The sequence below is a fragment of the Thalassophryne amazonica genome, chromosome 16 (assembly GCF_902500255.1).
Source record: "Thalassophryne amazonica chromosome 16, fThaAma1.1, whole genome shotgun sequence".
In the NCBI taxonomy this organism is placed as follows: Eukaryota; Metazoa; Chordata; class Actinopteri; order Batrachoidiformes; family Batrachoididae; genus Thalassophryne; species Thalassophryne amazonica.
Window position 1 is genome coordinate 32,871,181 of NC_047118.1, and position 19,098 is coordinate 32,890,278.

General features: G+C 40.1%; 1 protein-coding gene across 1 annotated transcript in view; it reads right to left on the bottom strand.

The window, feature by feature from the left end:
* Positions 1–2,883: 2,883 nt before the first annotated feature.
* LOC117527670 (alpha-1,6-mannosylglycoprotein 6-beta-N-acetylglucosaminyltransferase B) overlaps positions 2,884–19,098 on the bottom strand; it is a 275,993-nt gene continuing 259,778 nt past the window's right edge. The window contains 2 exon segments of the mRNA XM_034190115.1: positions 2,884–3,677; positions 13,467–13,738. Of these exon segments, the coding sequence (XP_034046006.1) occupies positions 3,479–3,677; positions 13,467–13,738 (471 nt within the window). The 3' untranslated portion in view covers positions 2,884–3,478.

Below are 19,098 nucleotides of genomic sequence, written 5' to 3' on the forward strand. Positions count from 1 at the left end.
ATAAAACAATGAAAATTTGATTTACAAAATGTTTTACTGTTTTCAGGCACATAAACACGTTGTCGGAGAAAGTGATTCAACTGTTTTGAAGCATTGAGAGCATAAATGAAACAATTATTCCAAAATTGAGTTGCTATTTCAAAGCACTTAATACATCCAATTAAGTAAATTCTTCAGAAATTTTATCATTTTGAAGTGCCTAAAACCTTTTGGAAAATTATTTATTGTTGCAAAACATTTAGAAAACTAAATTAGTTATCTCATACTTTGATGATGTGATTCAAAATGCTCAAAACAGCAAATTAAACAGTTACTTCAGAAAATAACTTTTCTGGAGCTCTCAAAATATTAATAAAATGTTTCACTGTTTTCAAGCACTCAAAATACAACATGAAAATGTTACTTCAAAATTATTTTACCATTTCATAGTACTCAAATCTTTAATTTGAAAATGAAATTTGTCTCAAAATGATCCAATGAAAACAGGTAAAGTGTTAAATGAAATTATAAAAAATTGTTTCAAAGTACTCAAAAAATGTTCTGAAGCATTCAAGCATTAATGAAACACTTTCTTCAGAAGATGATTCACTGTGAAGCACCCAAGACACAAAAGGAAACAGTTGCTTCAAAAAATGATTCACTGTTGAAGCACTTACAACACAATGAAATGGTTCTGTTGGGAAGGTGTCGTAGCACGGACCCACAACAGGGGGCGCAAAGGAACGGACAATGAATAAGCCAATAAGTAACAATTTAATGTTGTGACAACACACAACTAAACACACAAGATATGTATAGTCAATTAACACCAGGTGACGTGTGGGCAGGCTCGAAGATAGAAGACCCCCGACGAGAGATGAGCCGCGTCCCACACGGCTTCCACCACCAACGGCCTGAAGAACACCGGAGCCGCCAAGTCCCGAGTCCCCAGGTGGCCTCTGTCTTCGGCTGTCGACCCTGGTACTGCTGGCAGAAAACAAAGACAGGATGGATGAGTGTGAAGTCGCACACTCAGTAATCCACAGTCTGCACTCAGGAGGGAGCACCTCCACCTCCAATCACACACTCGTGCAGCTCCCGTTTAACCACTTATCTGGTTTGGGGTGTGAGGCGAAGCCGTCGCTGATCACACCAAACGCCAATCCCACAGATAAGGCAAGTACCACAGGAAAACGGCTGCAAAAGAAGTTCAGATTATTACTCAACGCTTCGAGTCAGCAGAGAAAATTACCTCTTCGGTAGTTGATTTCTCGGCGAGGAGGTGGAGTTGCAGTCCGGCCTTTATGGTGATGGTGATGAATGAGTGACAGCTGGTGCTGAGGATGAGTGACAGCTGTCACTTCTTCATTTTTGATCAGGATATGTCATTCAAAGCGCATATTAAACAAATATGTAGGACTGCTTTTTTGCATTTACGCAATATCTCTAAAATCAGAAAGGTCTTGTCTCAGAGTGATGCTGAAAAACTAATTCATGCATTTATTTCCTCTAGGCTGGACTATTGTAATTCATTATTATCAGGTTGTCCTAAAAGTTCCCTAAAAAGCCTTCAGTTAATTCAAAATGCTGCAGCTAGAGTACTGACGGGGACTAGAAGGAGAGAGCATATCTCACCCATATTGGCCTCTCTTCATTGGCTTCCTGTTAATTCTAGAATAGAATTTAAAATTCTTCTTCTTACTTATAAGGTTTTGAATAATCAGGTCCCATCTTATCTTAGGGACCTCATAGTATCATATCACCCCAATAGAGCGCTTCGCTCTCAGACTGCAGGCTTACTTGTAGTTCCTAGGGTTTGTAAGAGTAGAATGGGAGGCAGAGCCTTCAGCTTTCAGGCTCCTCTCCTGTGGAACCAGCTCCCAATTCAGATCAGGGAGACAGACACCCTCTCTACTTTTAAGATTAGGCTTAAAACTTTCCTTTTTGCTAAAGCTTATAGTTAGGGCTGGATCAGGTGACCCTGAACCATCCCTTAGTTATGCTGCTATAGACGTAGACTGCTGGGGGGTTCCCATGATGCACTGTTTCTTTCTCTTTTTGCTCTGTATGCACCACTCTGCATTTAATCATTAGTGATCGATCTCTGCTCCCCTCCACAGCATGTCTTTTTCCTGGTTCTCTCCCTCAGCCCCAACCAGTCCCAGCAGAGGACTGCCCCTCCCTGAGCCTGGTTCTGCTGGAGGTTTCTTCCTGTTAAAAGGGAGTTTTTCCTTCCCACTGTAGCCAAGTGCTTGCTCACAGGGGGTCATTTTGACCGTTGGGGTTTTACATAATTATTGTATGGCCTTGCCTTACAATATAAAGCGCCTTGGGGCAACTGTTTGTTGCGATTTGGCGCTATATAAAAAAATTGATTGATTGACTTCTTCTAGGTCTGGCGCCCTCTCGTGCTTGGAGCCCGCACTCCAAGCAGGGCGCCCTCTGGTGGTGGTGGGCCAGCAGTACCTCCTCTTCAGCGGCCCACATAACAGGTTGCTTCAGAAATCAATTCACTCTCTCACTGAATGAAACATTTGCTTCAGGAAATGATTCAGTGTTGTGATGCACTGGATATTGGACAATAGTGACATGTAGTGGACAGTGCCCCCATCCTATGAATTTCTGGATCCACCCCTGAATGGGAAAGTCACCAGTAACCAAAATGCTGATCCAGGCCCCTATCTTTAGAAACCCAAACCCTGCTGTCAACCTGCATCCAAAGACTGCTTCATAAACTACTGTGCCAACAGCATGTGCACATAAATCACTGAGTGAAAGAAGTAATTAGGAATATTTCCCCACACTTGACTTCGCAAAACTGACTGTGAAAGATTGATGACGTTGCAATTTAATCGAGTCCTTCTACTTTTGAAAGGTCATGAATTACAATAATACAATCAATACTCTAGTATAAGTAATGACTGTTTTTATTTCATTAAAAACCACACCAATGTACAAATACAGCTATTATAGCCGATGGAAAATAGTACATCTAAACATGGTGTAAATAGCTTTGAGTGCATCTGGTGCAAATATACAAACTCCACGGTACATGACACTGAGGAAACACATTGGTGAATTTACAGTTTTGTTCAAGCATTGCAACATGTTAAATCAAAGCTTTCCTTTTTGGTTGCTCATGACTGATTTACAAATCTGATCCATCGAGTAATTGAACATGTCATGATTAATTTTATAAAGTCGTCCTAATACACTCAATATTAATGTGTAAAGTCAGAAAAGGCTTCAAAACCTCCAAACAAATAAATAAATAAGAAAATAACCACAATCATGCAGTTCCCTGAGTGGTGCTACTACCTTACCTACTTTTTTTTGTCTTTTTACAAATTCTGCCCATTGGCACCCAGTCCCACATAAGAGGTAAGGAATTGGACTGATGTGTCTTTTATGCATTATATTATTCCAGAGTCTCATTTTCTCATGTAAAGGCTCCTGGGATAAACTAATATAAAAGAGTTTCCATCTGCCAGCTGACTTATCATAGGCAGTCCCTGCAGAGTGCCACCTGGCCATTGCGATAGTCCCTGCAGGGGCAAAGGCGCTGAAATTTAGGGCTGGATCCAGCACAGCTGAACAGAAGCGGATCCTGCTGCAGGCTGCACTCACTGTGCTGCGCTGAAAAGGCGGGGAACAGGTGGTTCATCTCCGATTCTACTCCGTCACACTCCAAGTCCAGCCTGGGAAGCACACACAGAGCAGAATGGATGTTTGGGACAGATACATTTTTTGTTTCTTTATGACAATGTCCAGGGGCGTCGGACTGGGGGGGGGGTAAAGGGTACTATGTACCCAGGGCCCAGAGCATGGGGGAGCCCACAAAAAACTGGCATTAAATACATTTTTGTGTTGCATTTTATTAATGTCCATACAATTCATGTTGTAAAAGAATATAATTAGAATGAATGTATAAATGTTACGAAACATAATTCTGCTCTAACAATAATATTGAAAGATCTCTGAGGGCCCTTCCACCCCTGCACAGTTGTACAATGGTTTAGTCCAGGCGCACAGGCAACCCCCCCCCACACACACACACATCCCAAACGGGATCTGACAGCATGACGAGAGGTTTTTAGGCTGAAATAAGACATGTCTTTACTAAAAAAAAAAAAAAAAAGGCCAGATTTCAAAAAAGAGACAAAAGAAAACTAAATGAGGGAAAACAGCTGCTAACCAAATTCTTTGAGAAGAGAGGTGAGCTCGAAAACTAGCTTAACGTGCACGCAGGAAACTTGCTAATATCAGCACGGAGGACATATAAACTTCACAGTTTAACAAGGAAAGACACGATAAACCCATGCTGGTTTAGGTGGCAAAATAATTAAACAAGCAGCCGCAGCTCTGCTCATCTCCCCCCACGGGACACACAGTCCACGTGGGAGGGAGAGGGACACGGAGCAGCACGTGGCTGCTGCTGTGACGACACACAGGACAGGAGCAGGACACGAGCAGGACAGGAACAGGACAGCTTATTTCTGCTGCAAGAAAATCAAAAATCTTGACCCAGTCTCCCCTGACTTTCCACTGGTTGTTTGCGCATTTATGGCAAATTAATTACCCAAATGCTAAAAATAACTGCGTGCATTTAGCGCTGTCCCTTTCATTATATATGTGCAGATTTGGAAAAGTCTGTTTTATTACAAAGACCAAAGTCCAGTTGCACACACACCTGCCTACAAAATACATGCACACACACAAATTGGTTAAACTTTTTACAACAAAAAAAATGTATTATCAGAATGTAATATTAACATTATGAACATCATGGCCTTTAGTTTCAGACAAAGCAAGAGGTGCTGGTCCAGGTTCTGGTCCCTCATCTTGTCAAATCAAATCAAATTTATTAATTTATATAGCGCCAATTCACAATGAGATTGCCTCAATGTGCTTCACACAGCATAATAAAAACAGAGAAAATCGAATTCAAAATTTAAAAACACAATAAAAAGACAAAACCATAAAAGAACACAAGCAATGAGGATGTTAGTGAAGGTGAGCTTATGGAGCCACTTTACAAGCAAATGATTTAAATAAAATGTAATTAAAATTTAGTAACCTTTACAACATTTTTTTCCTGTTTTGTCTATTTTCTTTTTAGGATTACCTAATAAATGGTGTGTCTTTGTAGTCCCAGGATCCGAGGGACAGATAGAAAATGACTATACAAACTATATAATATTTCAGAGAATTACAAAGTATACAGAAAAGGAATAGGGCTGTTATGGTATGAATGTAGAGAGTATATAATATGAATGACCCTTTTTCCTTATTTTTTAACAAGCACAAATATACTACATTGATTTATTCAGTCTAATATTGTTAAGAAATAACAGGAATTACCTTCTTTTTTAAAATACAGGGCTATAAAATATGTCATTTTTAGTATGACTTTATTTTATATTGCTTCATAAGACAGTACAGTAATACGAGGTGTATTAGATAAGAAACCGACACTTTTTTTTTTAACTATATGGATTTGAATGACGTGCGATTACACCAATCATGCTTGAACCCTCGTGCTCATGCGTGAGTTTTTTCACACGTCGGTGACGTCATTTCCCTGTGGGCAGGCCTTGAGTGAGATGTGGTTCAGCCCTCTCGGCTGAATTCCTTTGTTTTACATGCTGCTCGAGACGGCGCGCGTTGCTTTATCAAAATTTTTCTGGACCTGTGAGGAATATCCGAGTGGACACTATTCGAGAAATTAAGCTGGTTTTCGGTGAAAAGTTTAACGGCTGATGAGAGATTATGGGGTGTTTCTGTCACTGTAAGGACTTCCCACGGAGCAGGACGTCGCACAGCGCTTCCAGGCGCCGTCGTCGGCCTGTTTCGACCTGAAAACATCCTAATTTAAGGCTTAATTCACCCAGGATGTCGTGAGAGAACAGAGAAGATTCAGAAGAGGCCGGCATGAGGACTTTATGCAGACATTCCACTGTTTAAGGATATTTTTTAATGAAAGACGTGCGCGCAAATTCGCTGAGTCGTTTCCATGACGACTCGGCGAATCTGTGTGCGCCGCGACAGGAAAAACACCTCCGTGTTGAAAACCATTTGTAAAATTCAGGCGGCTTTTGATGGCTTTCAACAAGTGAGTAACTGAGAAATTGTTTAACAGCTTGGGCATGTTCCAACTTGCCCGTTAAGGTTTCCAACGGAGGTGTTTTTCCTGTCGCGACCCCTTGCGGTCGGGTCCGGCCCGACATGCAACTCTGCCCGCACGTTCTTTCATTACAAAATGTCCGTTAACAATGGAATGTCCGAATAAACTCCTCATGCCGACTTCTTCTGAAAGTTCTCTGTTCTCTGACAACTTCAACAGAGGGTCAACAGAGCCTTTTCAACTTGAAACGGCGAGACGCTGCCGCCTCGAAGCACAGATCGCCATCAGGCACCGTGGGCCGTCCTTAAAGCGACACTACCAGACCAAAATCTCTCATCAGCCGTTAAAATTTTTACCGAAAACCAGCTGAATTTATCGAATGGTGTCCACTCAGTTGTGCCTTACAGCTTTTGAAAAAAATTTTTATTAAACAAAGCAGCAGTCTCTGAGCCATTCCTAAACAATGAAAAATCGACGACAGGGTGGGCCACTCCTCACTCAAAGACTGCCCACAGGTGACTGACGTAACCGACAGGCGTGAAAAAACTTTTGCATGCCCATGAGCGTTCAAGCATATCTGATGTAATCACACGTGATTAAAATCCATATGGTTTTTGAAAAAAATAATAAGGTCGGATACTTTTCTAATAGACCTCGTATTCTGAAAGTCTGTTTGCTATTAATATGGACTGAGTTTAGTGAATGACATTGACTATAAAATGGGTAATCTGTTCTTTAATGTTTTGATTGTAGAATATTGTATTATGTATTTTCTTTCTTCACAAAGAGAATTACACACTGTTAAGTGATGAATTACACTTACTTTTATTTAATTACTTATTTTGGAAAATTGTGTTAAATTAGATAGTTGTTAGATAGTTGTTAGTTGTTCCCCCAACTTTAAAAAGGGTTCTGACTCCCAGGTGTGATCTAAGGTATACATGATGTAGACCTGGTTTGACTATGTATTAGAAATTTGGTGTTTCTGTTGATAAAAAAAGAGCACAACAGTGTGTGTGTGTGTGTGTGTGTGTGTGTGGGGGGGGGGGGGGGGGGGCTCACTATGGCTAGTACCTAGGGCTCAGAATTTGGTGCTACGCCCCTGACAATGTCAGTATAAAATGTTTTAAATTTCCAAATGTTAGTTTACCAAAAATGAACAAAACAGCCAAGTATTTCAGATCAGATCTCTTCTATTCAATAAAGTCATATACTGAAGTTGTAAAAGTTGGAAACTGTTTCAAATGATTAAAAATGTGATTCATTTGGAGTTTCGCAGTAAAAATCAGGATTCCACAAATACAACAGGAAATACTAATTATTTAAATGTTCTTGTGCAATAATGGACTTTTTTTTATGAGTTCCTAAAAGTCCCAGATTTCAAAGACTGTGCATGCAGAACCATACAGATTTTAAGACTCCTGCAACGTGCATTCACACCGAAACTCCTGCTTGTTTCAGAAGGCATCTCCTTGGTGTCTGTGGGTAAATGTGGAAGCAGGTTGTTTTTAACATGCTTGTTGACACAGATTAGCTCACTGGAAGGGTTTCGAATATGATATCATCTCCACAGTGTTGTCTTTAGGCTTTGAAATGATAAAATAAAAGAGGAAGAGTACCGGTGTCGTTTCTGTATTTAGGTGCCACTGCACATTTTTGAAGCTGGATGAGAAAATGAGGCATAATGTCTCCTTTTAGATGTGTATTTGCAGAATCAGTGAATGCAAATTAAATTTCACAAATTAATGTGGATGAAGTACACAGAGATAGAAAGAAAAACAGAAATATGAGTGTGCACACAGAGAAATTACAACAGTACAGTAAGCTACAATAAGAACAAATATTCAACCTCAGGGATCAGATAAATTATTTCACCTGATATCTGCTTTTTAAAATAATTATTTTATACATTTCAGAAAGACTAAAGAAGTTAAAATTAAAAAAGTGAATAAATACCACGTGCATCTTCCTGAGTACACTGAGCTGGATGGAAAATGAAACCTGTGCATTTAAACCTAAAGTTTTAAGTTTACTCTCTCACCTAAACACAGCTCACCCTAACCAGACTGACAAATATATCAAAGAAATCTCAGTATACTGTCAAGCAAGAGTCTTCAGGTTACACATAATTCACAAGCTGCAAAACTGGACTTTGTGGCTAGGAGCTAGGAAAGTGGGCTAGTGGCCACAAGACCACTGGTTTGAATCCAGATCAGACTGGGAAAATCACTCCAAAACTGAATGTTATGGAGTTATGAGGTAAAAGCAGCAAGAATGGTGACAAAGGTCAGTTTCAGTTTGTACAGGGGTCAAAAGTTAAAGTTGCTCCAATTTTGGTTAAAAAAAAAAAAGCAAATTATTGGTTGAGTTAATTGGGTTTTAAAAAGTAACTGCATCATGTGTCACGCTTAGCTCATGTTACAGGGTAACATATGTCACATGTCATAGAATCCAATGGACATTGACCTTGTTTGACCTTTACTTTGCAGAAAAAACATTCAGCACTGTCAAAACTATTCCATTTATTAATCCTATTAACTCAACCAATAATATGCATCACGTTTTACCAAAATTAGAGCAGCTCTTTACCTTTTGACCCCTGTACAAATTGAAACTGACCTTTGACCTTTGAAAGGTTTTAGTCATGCTAATGCTTCCCTGAAGCATTTACTCAAAAAAAAGTCTGAACGACCTAAATGACATGCTGAAATGCTGAAGAGCTTCGCTCGTTCATGTCCGTGACATATACGTACATATTAATAATAATAATTTTAACAATTAAAATGTTGAGAAAGAATTTAAATGTTAGAAAAATGTTAGAAAGAATTTAATAGTTACATTTATAAACAATGTATATTATAAATTGTAAGTTTGCTGTTACAGTACTGTCAACAGTTAAATATGAGGTCAAGAAAGACTATTTTATTTTTTATAAACCAAGTACACTCAACAAAAATATAAACGCAACACTTTTGGTTTTGCTCCCATTTTGTATGAGATGAACTCAAAGATCTAAAACTTTTTCCACATACACAATATCACCATTTCCCTCAAATATTGTTCACAAACCAGTCGAAATCTGTGATAGTGAGCACTTCTCCTTTGCTGAGATAATCCATCCCACCTCACAGGTGTGCCATATCAAGATGCTGATTAGACACCATGATTAGTGCACAGGTGTGCCTTAGACTGCCCACAATAAAAGGCCACTCTGAAAGGTGCAGTTTTGTTTTATTGGGGGGGGGGATACCAGTCAGTATCTGGTGTGACCACCATTTGCCTCATGCAGTGCAACACATCTCCTTCGCATCATCCGTGAAGAGAACACCTCTCCATGCCAAACGCCAGCGAATGTGAGCATTTGCCCACTCAAGTCGGTTACGACGACGAACTGGAGTCAGGTCGAGACCCCGATGAGGACGACAAGCATGCAGATGAGCTTCCCTGAGACAGTTTCTGACAGTTTGTGCAGAAATTCTTTGGTTATGCAAACCGATTGTTTCAGCAGCTGTCCGAGTGGCTGGTCTCAGATGATCTTGGAGGTGAACATGCTGGATGTGGAGGTCCTGGGCTGGTGTGGTTACACGTGGTCTGCGGTTGTGAGGCTGGTTGGATGTACTGCCAAATTCTCTGAAACGACTTTGGAGACGGCTTATGGTAGAGACATGAACATTCAATGCACGGGCAACAGCTCTGGTTGACATTCCTGCTGTCAGCATGCCAATTGCACGCTCCCTCAAATCTTGCGACATCTGTGGCATTGTGCTGTGTGACAAAACTGCACCTTTCAGAGTGGCCTTTTATTGTGGGCAGTCTAAGGCACACCTGTGCTCTAATCATGGTGTCTAATCAGCATCTTGGTATGGCACACCTGTGAGGTGGGATGGATTATCTCAGCAAAGGAGAAGTGCTCACTATCACAGATTTATACTGGTTTGTGAACAATATTTGAGAGAAATGGTGATATTGTGTATGTGGAAAAAGTTTTAGATCTTTGAGTTCATCTCATACAAAATGGGAGCAAAACCAAAAGTGTTGCGTTTATATTTTTGTTGAGTATATTTATGTTCATTGAAGTCAAGAAAGTGTGACTATAAAGTGAGTATTGGCAAAACTGGTTATCATTTTCATTTTGAGGAGGTGGTGGTGGGGGGGGGGGGGGGGGGGGGTTGTCAGCAGCTGCTGAAAGTAGCTATCTAACTTAGTTCCTTTACTTGATTATTCAGTTTTAAAAGTGACTAAGTTACTTTTTGAAGGAGTAATCAGTAGCTGTGGCAACACTGCCCATGATTGACAGGGGCCCAGAGAGGCCCCTAATACTAACAAAACAATATGGGGATGGCCTAGTAAGATCTCTTTTCGCGGCACCACTGCTTACAAGTACACTTTTATAAACTAAAAAGTGGGCCAGTTTAGTTCCAACAAGTATAGAAACAATACACTTACTTGGATCCAAGTATACTATAATGTATACTTGTAATGTAAACTTGAGTTTTATTCAGTAAAGTAAACTTTAATTTTATTTACTTATTTAGGTAAGGGCACTCTTGAGTGTCGTATGTCACAATTGCAGGTATTAAAAAAGCCATTATTTGGCGGTGTTAAAATACCAACTTAAGCCACCTTGACACTTGCGCAAATTTGATCCCCGCATTGCCAATGACTAAACTTTTCGTAAACTGTTGTGTGAGGCTCTGCGCACAGTGACACAGTGTTTGCGAAGTGGTTGCACAATGTTCACAACTAGTTCATGCAAGCGGCACAGAATTTCTGCGTGCCAGCCTCGTACAGTTTATGCACAGTTTACGACGAGTTTACTCATGGGATCAAATTTTTCCAAGTGTCAAGGTGACTATACTCAGGCACAAAAATAGTTCTGTAGCATATTTCTTGCTGACAATTTAAAACCAAATTCAAAAATATGTGAACAGTAAATATTTAAGATCTCCCGCTGATGCTGCTTCAGCAGCATATCATTCTGATTCAAGCTCAGAGCCACTCAGCCCTGATGGCACTTCAAGCAGATCAATATGTGGTTAAACCACAGGAAACCCAACGAAGGCAGCACGGAGCCAACAGGGGTCCAAATAACAAACTTAAGAAATAATTATGTCACTCATACAATATTTAATAATAGGCCTTAATACCACAGTTAACAGAACTGAATTACACTTAAAAGAGGCTCATTAATTCTTTATGCAGTTCAAGACAAATAGGAAATACAAGTTTTCCACTCGAAGCCTCTACTTGAAAGTACGATGGAGCGGTACTCAAAAACAGAGCACTTGGCAGGAAAGTTGGAAAAGCTGATGTGACTCAACACAGTAGCTCACACAAAAGCAAAACGCATCAATGTTAATTATCTAATGGATTAACAGAATTAGTTTTTCCTGCTTTACAATGAAGAAAAATGTACTAAAAGTGGTAATCTTTATAAAATGATGACAAAATGTCAGCAATGCCAGGTACCTATGTACACTCAACAAAAATATAAAGGCAACACTTTTGGTTTTGCTCCCATTTTGTATGAGATGAACTCAAAGATCTAAAACTTTTTCCACACACAATATCACCATTTCCATCAAATATTGTTCACAAACCAGTCTAAATCTGTGATAGTGAGCACTTCTCCTTTGCTGAGATAATCCATCCCACCTCACAGGTGTGCCATATCAAGATGCTGATTAGACACCATGATTAGTGCACAGGTGTGCCTTAGACTGTCCACAATAAAAGGCCACTCTGAAAGGTGCAGTTTTGTTTCATGGGGGGGGGATACAAGTCAGTATCTGGTGTGACCACCATTTGCCTCATGCAGTGCAACACATCTCCTTCGCATAGAGTTGATCAGGTTGTCAATTGTGGCCTGTGGAATGTTGGTCCACTCCTCTTCAATGGTTGTGCGAAGTTGCTGGATATTGGCAGGAACTGGTACACGCTGTCGTATACGCCGGTCCAGAGCATCCCAAACATGCTCAATGGGTGACATGTCAGGTGAGTATGCCGGCCATGCAAGAACTGGGACATTTTCAGCTTCCAAGAATTGTGTACAGATCCTTGCAACATGGGGCCGTGCATTATCCTGCTGCAACATGAGGTGATGTTCTTGGATGTATGGCACAACAATGGGCCTCAGGATCTTGTCACGGTATCTCTGTGCATTCAAAATACCATCAATAAAATGCACCAGTGTTCTTCGTCCATAACAGACGCCTGCCCATACCATAACCCCACCACCACCATGGGCCACTTGATCCACAACATTGACATCAGAAAACCGCTCACCCACATGACGCCACACACGCTGTCTGCCATCTGCCCTGAACAGTGTGAACCGGGATTCATCCGTGAAGAGAACACCTCTACAACGTGCCAAACGCCAGCGAATGTGAGCATTTGCCCACTTAAGTTGGTTACAACGACGAACTGGAGTCAGGTCGAGACCCCGATGAGGACAACGAGCATGCAGATGAGCTTCCCAGAATATATACAAGATGGCATAGGTAACATAATTATTATGCAATTGAAACAATATAGTTTATGTATTTTAAATACATACTGTCATTATTATTGATTTAGAGTAATTATATTTTATTAATACTAAATACATAATGCTGAGGATTATGCATTTCAAATACATAGGATTTATTACAGTAATGAATATGCATCATGTAAGGTTTATTTGGTAGGTTTGTATTTTAAAAAGTAAATGGGAATTTGTCATGTAATAAAATTACATAAATCTTAAACGTTATGGTTAAATATTTCTGTGAGTGTGCCTGAGTATTACTTCTAAATTTGAAATGTTTAATTACTTCCTATCCTCTTGAAAATATACTTCCATATGTCATAAAATAACATTGCAAATATTAAAAAGTCAACCATTTTAAAGTGTTAATATTTAAGCGTATCAAACATTAATTTAGAAGTGGTGATAATTGTTTAAACGTAGGAATCATGTTATTTTTAATAATATGTAAGTTCATTTAATTGTGTGGTCAAATTTTTCAAAGTGGAAATTCCAGCACAAAATAAAACCACTTTACAAGTTACTATTGGTGGTTGAAATAAAGCAATTTAAGAACAGCGTCTTTCCACACTCAAAAAAAAAAAAAAAAAAAAAAAATACTCATTGTATGAACCTAATTCAATTATGAGCAGGATTTCCATGTAATAAATATATGTAGTCCCAACTAAATTAAATTAAATTAAGTTATTTGGGATGTGCTTTATTTGAGTTGGGGCTACATATATTTATTAGATGGAAGTCCAATCCAATGAGTCAGGATTTTTTAAGCGCATTAACCATTTTTAAAAAGTGATTTTTTTTTTCCAAACAGTTTAAAATGTTGAGCAGTCTTACGCGCTAAAGGCCTCCTTAATGTTGATGAAACGATACAAGGCTGGTTCGCAGATGAGTCCTGCACTCTGACAGGCTTTCACGCATGACTCGCCCTCCATGGATGCCAGCAGCCGTAGCGCACTGAGGGGCGGCCAGGATGTGTAAGCGCTTGCATTGGTTGCCCAGGCCAGGACGCTGGAGTTGGGTAGGAGGCTGAAAGGACTGCGAGGGCTTCCTCGCCAAGTTTGAGATGCGTTTACTGGAGGAAATGGCATTTCAGGAGAGCAGAAGTCCTGGAGGAAAAAAAAACAATGCATTGACTCTGATCAGGAATATATTTGGATGAGTCAGTTAAAATAAACATTCCGTATACCCCACAAAGCCTTCACCCAATCTTTAGTTATTCAGCTACTAGACGCTTGCGGAAATGAAAGAAACAATGCATTAACACGTTGCTTAACAGAAATGACAAAATTTCGTCAGTCTTCGAGGAAATGATATGAATGCCACGGAATAACAAATGATGGTGAGGCAGAATGAGGCGGTGGTAAGACCCCTGATTAGATTCTTCCTCCAGCTGGGACTATTCATAAGACCCAGGTAATAACATTTCTCTGACATCTCCCTCTTGCATCCACATCCTTTTATTAAACAGGCTCCTACTGCCTGGAAGCAATCTCTCTTGCACTTCCACTTCTTGGGAGACACGCCCTCTTTGCTGCACACTTTATGCACATCCTGCAGGACTGCAAATCACTAAAGAAGAAAATAGATTCCCAGAGATTTTCCTTTTGCTTTTCATCGTTGTTGGTGTTGATACGGGACATCAACATTCTGTTTGGTTTTGCAGTGATTATCAATGCTCATCATTCCTACGGGCTGTAATTACACATTACTCAACAGATCATCTACTAAGGGTGCAGCAGAGTCTAGTAGGGCATACAATGCATGCAATTAGATGTTTCAAAGGTAGGTTAAAAACTGAATGCAGTTTTTATTGTAAGGGAGCAAAAAAAGGCAAATAAAATAAATTAGCTTGCAATTACATATCGTGCTTGGTTGTAATTTTCATAGCAAGTGAAAACTATAAAAGGGCCGTATCCTCTTTTTTATGAGATTTCTCTATTTAAATGAGCCGATCTTCACAATACTTATGCTGTTGCTGTGTTGAATTCAGTTAAAGCAATATTACTGCACCCTCAGAGCTCAGCAGTCAAGTTGGCAAGTCACCTATGTGTAATATCTTCCTCAAGGATGAGCGTAGAACACACAAATAAATCCAACCAGGAGGAAGCACAATGGCAGGTAAACATAGTGTGACTTTCCTGGAAGGTTCCTACAAATCCTGTCACATTACTGTACATACTCTTTTCCTGCTGAAAATATAATGTTGAACTTTGTTCTAGTCTCACAGAATTACATTGAGGTTATCTAAAAAAAATGCTAAATGTCCATGAAGCTTTTCAACATACCATCCCTGGTTCTCAAGACCAGGTACCAAAGTGGCTCTATTTGTTTTTCTTTTTTTCTTTTTTTTTAGATATTTAGATGTTCAAAATTTGCATTTGTGTTTATTGTTTGAACCTTTTTGTTGTACAGTCTTTCACACAAGACCTCAAATTATTTTTATAAAGTGTCAAAACAGTTGTTTATTATAGTTTGCTGTGTGTTTTGAATAAATGTGTGTGGAAAATAATTTTCCACTTTATTTTTCCTTTCTTATTTCTGATTGTAAACCTTTATTACACTTATAAAACACAACAAAAGCATATATATTATGAAAGCACAGGTTGTCCTGAAAAAAGAGAACCAGAGACACAAATCTTGATTGTGGGATGCAGGGAGAGCTGTTAATAGCAATAATAAAACATTTGTGCCAAGTGAGTGAACTGTCCAAAAAATGCCCTCAGACCCCAGAGGTAATATACACTAGTAGAGTTCCATCTTAGATTTGGAATGAATAATACATAATATAGCTTACTGAATTTTCATGAAGATACAAACAAATAAATGTAAATATGATTTATATAGAATTGTAATTTTCTAAAGGCCCGGTTACACAGCGATCGCTGAATGAAGGAAAAAAATGTAACAAATCGTTGAGAAAAAGTGGACGAATGAGCCTGCACTTCTCCCATCACCAAAAACCTGCAAGTCCAGAGCGCATAAAAGAACAAAACAAAACCGAAAGTAACAAAAGAAAAACGAAGTGACCGGCGACCTTGACACTTACAATATCAAAAACATTCATGATGACATTACTTGACAGCGGGTATCAGACCAAGTGCCAGCCTGTGATCATTTCTGCAGCCAATGTGCACTCTCCACAGCACCTGCAGGTGCAAGAGTTGTCTTGACAACAGGTTTATCTTCACAGCCTGCACAGCCTCTCCAGCCACAGACAACATGTGAACGTGTGTAAATAGTCACAGTAGTTGATAAAACGTTCTTGCCGCTATTGTTCCTGTATGACATTGCTTTTCGTCCCACACATGGACGAGTCACGTTCAGCTCGTCGGATCTTTAGTTACTGATCCATTCAGATGTCGTCAATATTCGTGCAAGATGTCGGACTTGGGAGGTTGGACAAAGTTGGACAACAAGCAAATGGAACGGGGGAGGTGATGGTCTTGTGGTTAAGGCGTTGGGCTTGAAACCAGAAGATCCTCAGTTTAAATCCCAGCCTGACTGGAAAATCACTAAGGACCCTTGGGCAAGGTCTTTAATCCTCTATTGCTCCCAGTGTGTAGTGAGCACCTTGTATGGCAGCACCCTCACATCAGGGTGAATGTGAGGCATTATTTGTAAAGCGCTTTGAGCATCTGATGCAGATGGAAAAGCGCTATATAAATGCAGTCCATTTACCATTTAATGCTGATGGTACGGGAACTACACAAACGATGAGGAACCATCAAGACAGAAAGCACAACAGAATATGGATGAATTGAAGCTGTCATTGGGATTCATTCACATTTTTCAATAGTTTAAAAATTCTGATGAAGTGCCAGCTACAGGACCAAAGCTGGACGACGGTTAAACGAGGTCTCCGAAGGTCAAAGTAAGTCCAGATTTCTTGTTTCGTTTTGGCTTTGGTGTCCTTTGTTAGTGCCGTGTGACCGGGGCTGAAAAAGATAAAAAATGGTAAAACTTAATGGGCAAGTTTTGACATTGTTCAAATTGACCTCTATTTTTAGAAATTGTGGGGTTCATCTTATCACTTGGGATGAAAGCAAGTTTAATTTGTGCAGTATTGATTCAGAACAGAGCACCAATATAGGCTAACAGGCGGCATAATTGTATTGTATGAGGCAACCAAGAAACATCACTGAAGAGACAAAAAAGTTATTTAAAGTGTCCGGTAGCATTAAGAGGGCCCCTCTAGAGGTAAGCGGCTGCATGTTTATATAGTTAGCCGCTTACCTTAGCCTCCTAGCCACCTGGCGGTGCTGCTGTTCACTGCATTATTGCAAATCACCTGCCTACGAGTTGGTAAACCAATTCTTTAATCCCACTGAGCTACCTGCTGGGTGGTAATTGGGTCAGGAAGCACACTTGTTGCTACATCCATCATAACCAGACCATAGACCATTTGAAGTGGTCTACTGGAACTCAAGTTATTTCCATAATATGCCGTATGCTGACATTGTGTATTCGTTATGGTATAGTTGGAGACTCCTTTACTAAAGGAGTTCTTGTACCACTGCTGAAGAAGCCCAATATAGACCCGTCCATCGCAAAGCACTATCGGCCCATTGTCATTTCCACAACATTCTCGAAGTTGCTGGAGGTCCATATTCTCTCTATGTGCGGTGAGCATGAATTTCATGACCTCCAATTTCGATTTGTGGGAAGCCGAGGAACGTCCATGGCTGTGGCTATGACAAGTGATATTATTGACTATTGTGTCAGTAGAGGATCGCCCGTTTATGTATACGCGCTTGATGCGGAAGGCGCCTTTGATGGTATCCCACATTCAGTGATGTTTGCAAAGGCGCTTGCCGTGATACCGACTTTATACTGGCGTCTTTTGGTATACTGGTACAGCAGACTTGTTGTATACATCAAATGGGACGATAGGATCAGCCACGAGATCGTTATTCGGAAGGGGACCCACCGGGGTGGATTGTCATCCCCTTTCATCTTTAACTTGTTGTACCAGGACTTGGTGACGGGTCTGTCCTCTATGAGCCATGACATCGCTATAGATGGAACAACATATAAAATCTGCTGCTATGCTGATGACTTTTTACTCTGCAGCCGGACTATCTCCGGTCTCCAGGATCTAATCGATCACGCTAACAGCTACATTACCCAACACGGACTCAGCCTCAATCCATTGAAAACCACGTGTGTGACATTTGGTAAGACTCCTTAAACCAACCGCTGTTGGACCCTTGATGACACTAGGCTCGTCGAATCCACAGAGGTGAAGCATCTAGGAGTCACTCTCCTCAACGACGCCCGAAGTCACTCAGAAACGTGCATTCAGGCAGCCAGACGTGCGTTTTACTCTCTCCAAGGCGCGGGGTTGTGTGCAGGGGGTTGTAATCCTGGCACCATCACTCATATTTACATCTCTGCTATAAGACCTGTTCTGACCTATGGTTTAGAGTGTACCTACCAGAATAAAACTGTTACATACATACACACACCTTTACTTAACCTTTATTTAACCAGATAAAAAAGCCCATTGAGATTGAGACCTCTTTTACAAGGGTGACCTGGCCAAGAAAGGCAGCAGTACACGTTAACAACACCAAGAGAATGTTAAAAACAAATGAAATACAAGCAACATACAGATACAGCAATCAGATTGGTCAAAGTAACAGTATATGTTAAAACAGTTTAAAATTTAAAAACACAGACACTATGCGAAAGAATTCTATTTGTGGTATTTTAAAACTAGAGCAGAAATGCGTTCAAAGAAATCAACCCAGTTTGGAGGACATTCCAATCAGGGGGAGCAGAAAAACTAAAAGCCTTCCTTCCCGTTTCAGTGCGAACACGAGGTACACAAAAGCACAACATGTCATTTGAGCACAAAGCACAACTGCTTTCAGATCTATGAAGTAAACTGGATAAAGAAACCAGAACCAACTCCATAAGAGCCTTGTAAACCAGTGTCATCTATTGTGTATATCGCCTTACATTGCCAGCATTAGCATACAACTCACAGTGATGAGGCAGCCACAACCAGTGATGAATCTCAAAGCACAATGATGCAGCAGGGTCAGCGGCTGTAGACAACTTAATCTACATTGCCTCAGTCTACCCTACTGCAAATGGGTACCAACCTTGGCTGGGATTTATTCTATGCCAGACTGGCATCCAGGGGAAGTCAGAGTCCAATGCACTTCATGCTACAGAATCTGAAGATAAGAACTAGTACTACAGGGCCTCAGGACCCATTTACTGCTTCTTCTTCAAACAATGTGTGATGAATATTAAAGAGTTCATATTATACGAGGTCTGTGATGAAAAAAGCGGTTCTTTTTATTTTTTTCAAAAAATAAATCAATCAATCAATTCAATCAATCAATTTTTTTTATATAGCGCCAAATCACAACAAACAGTTGCCCCAAAGCGCTTTATATTGTAAGGCAAGGCCATACAATAATTATGTAAAACCCCAACGGTCAAAACGACCCCCTGT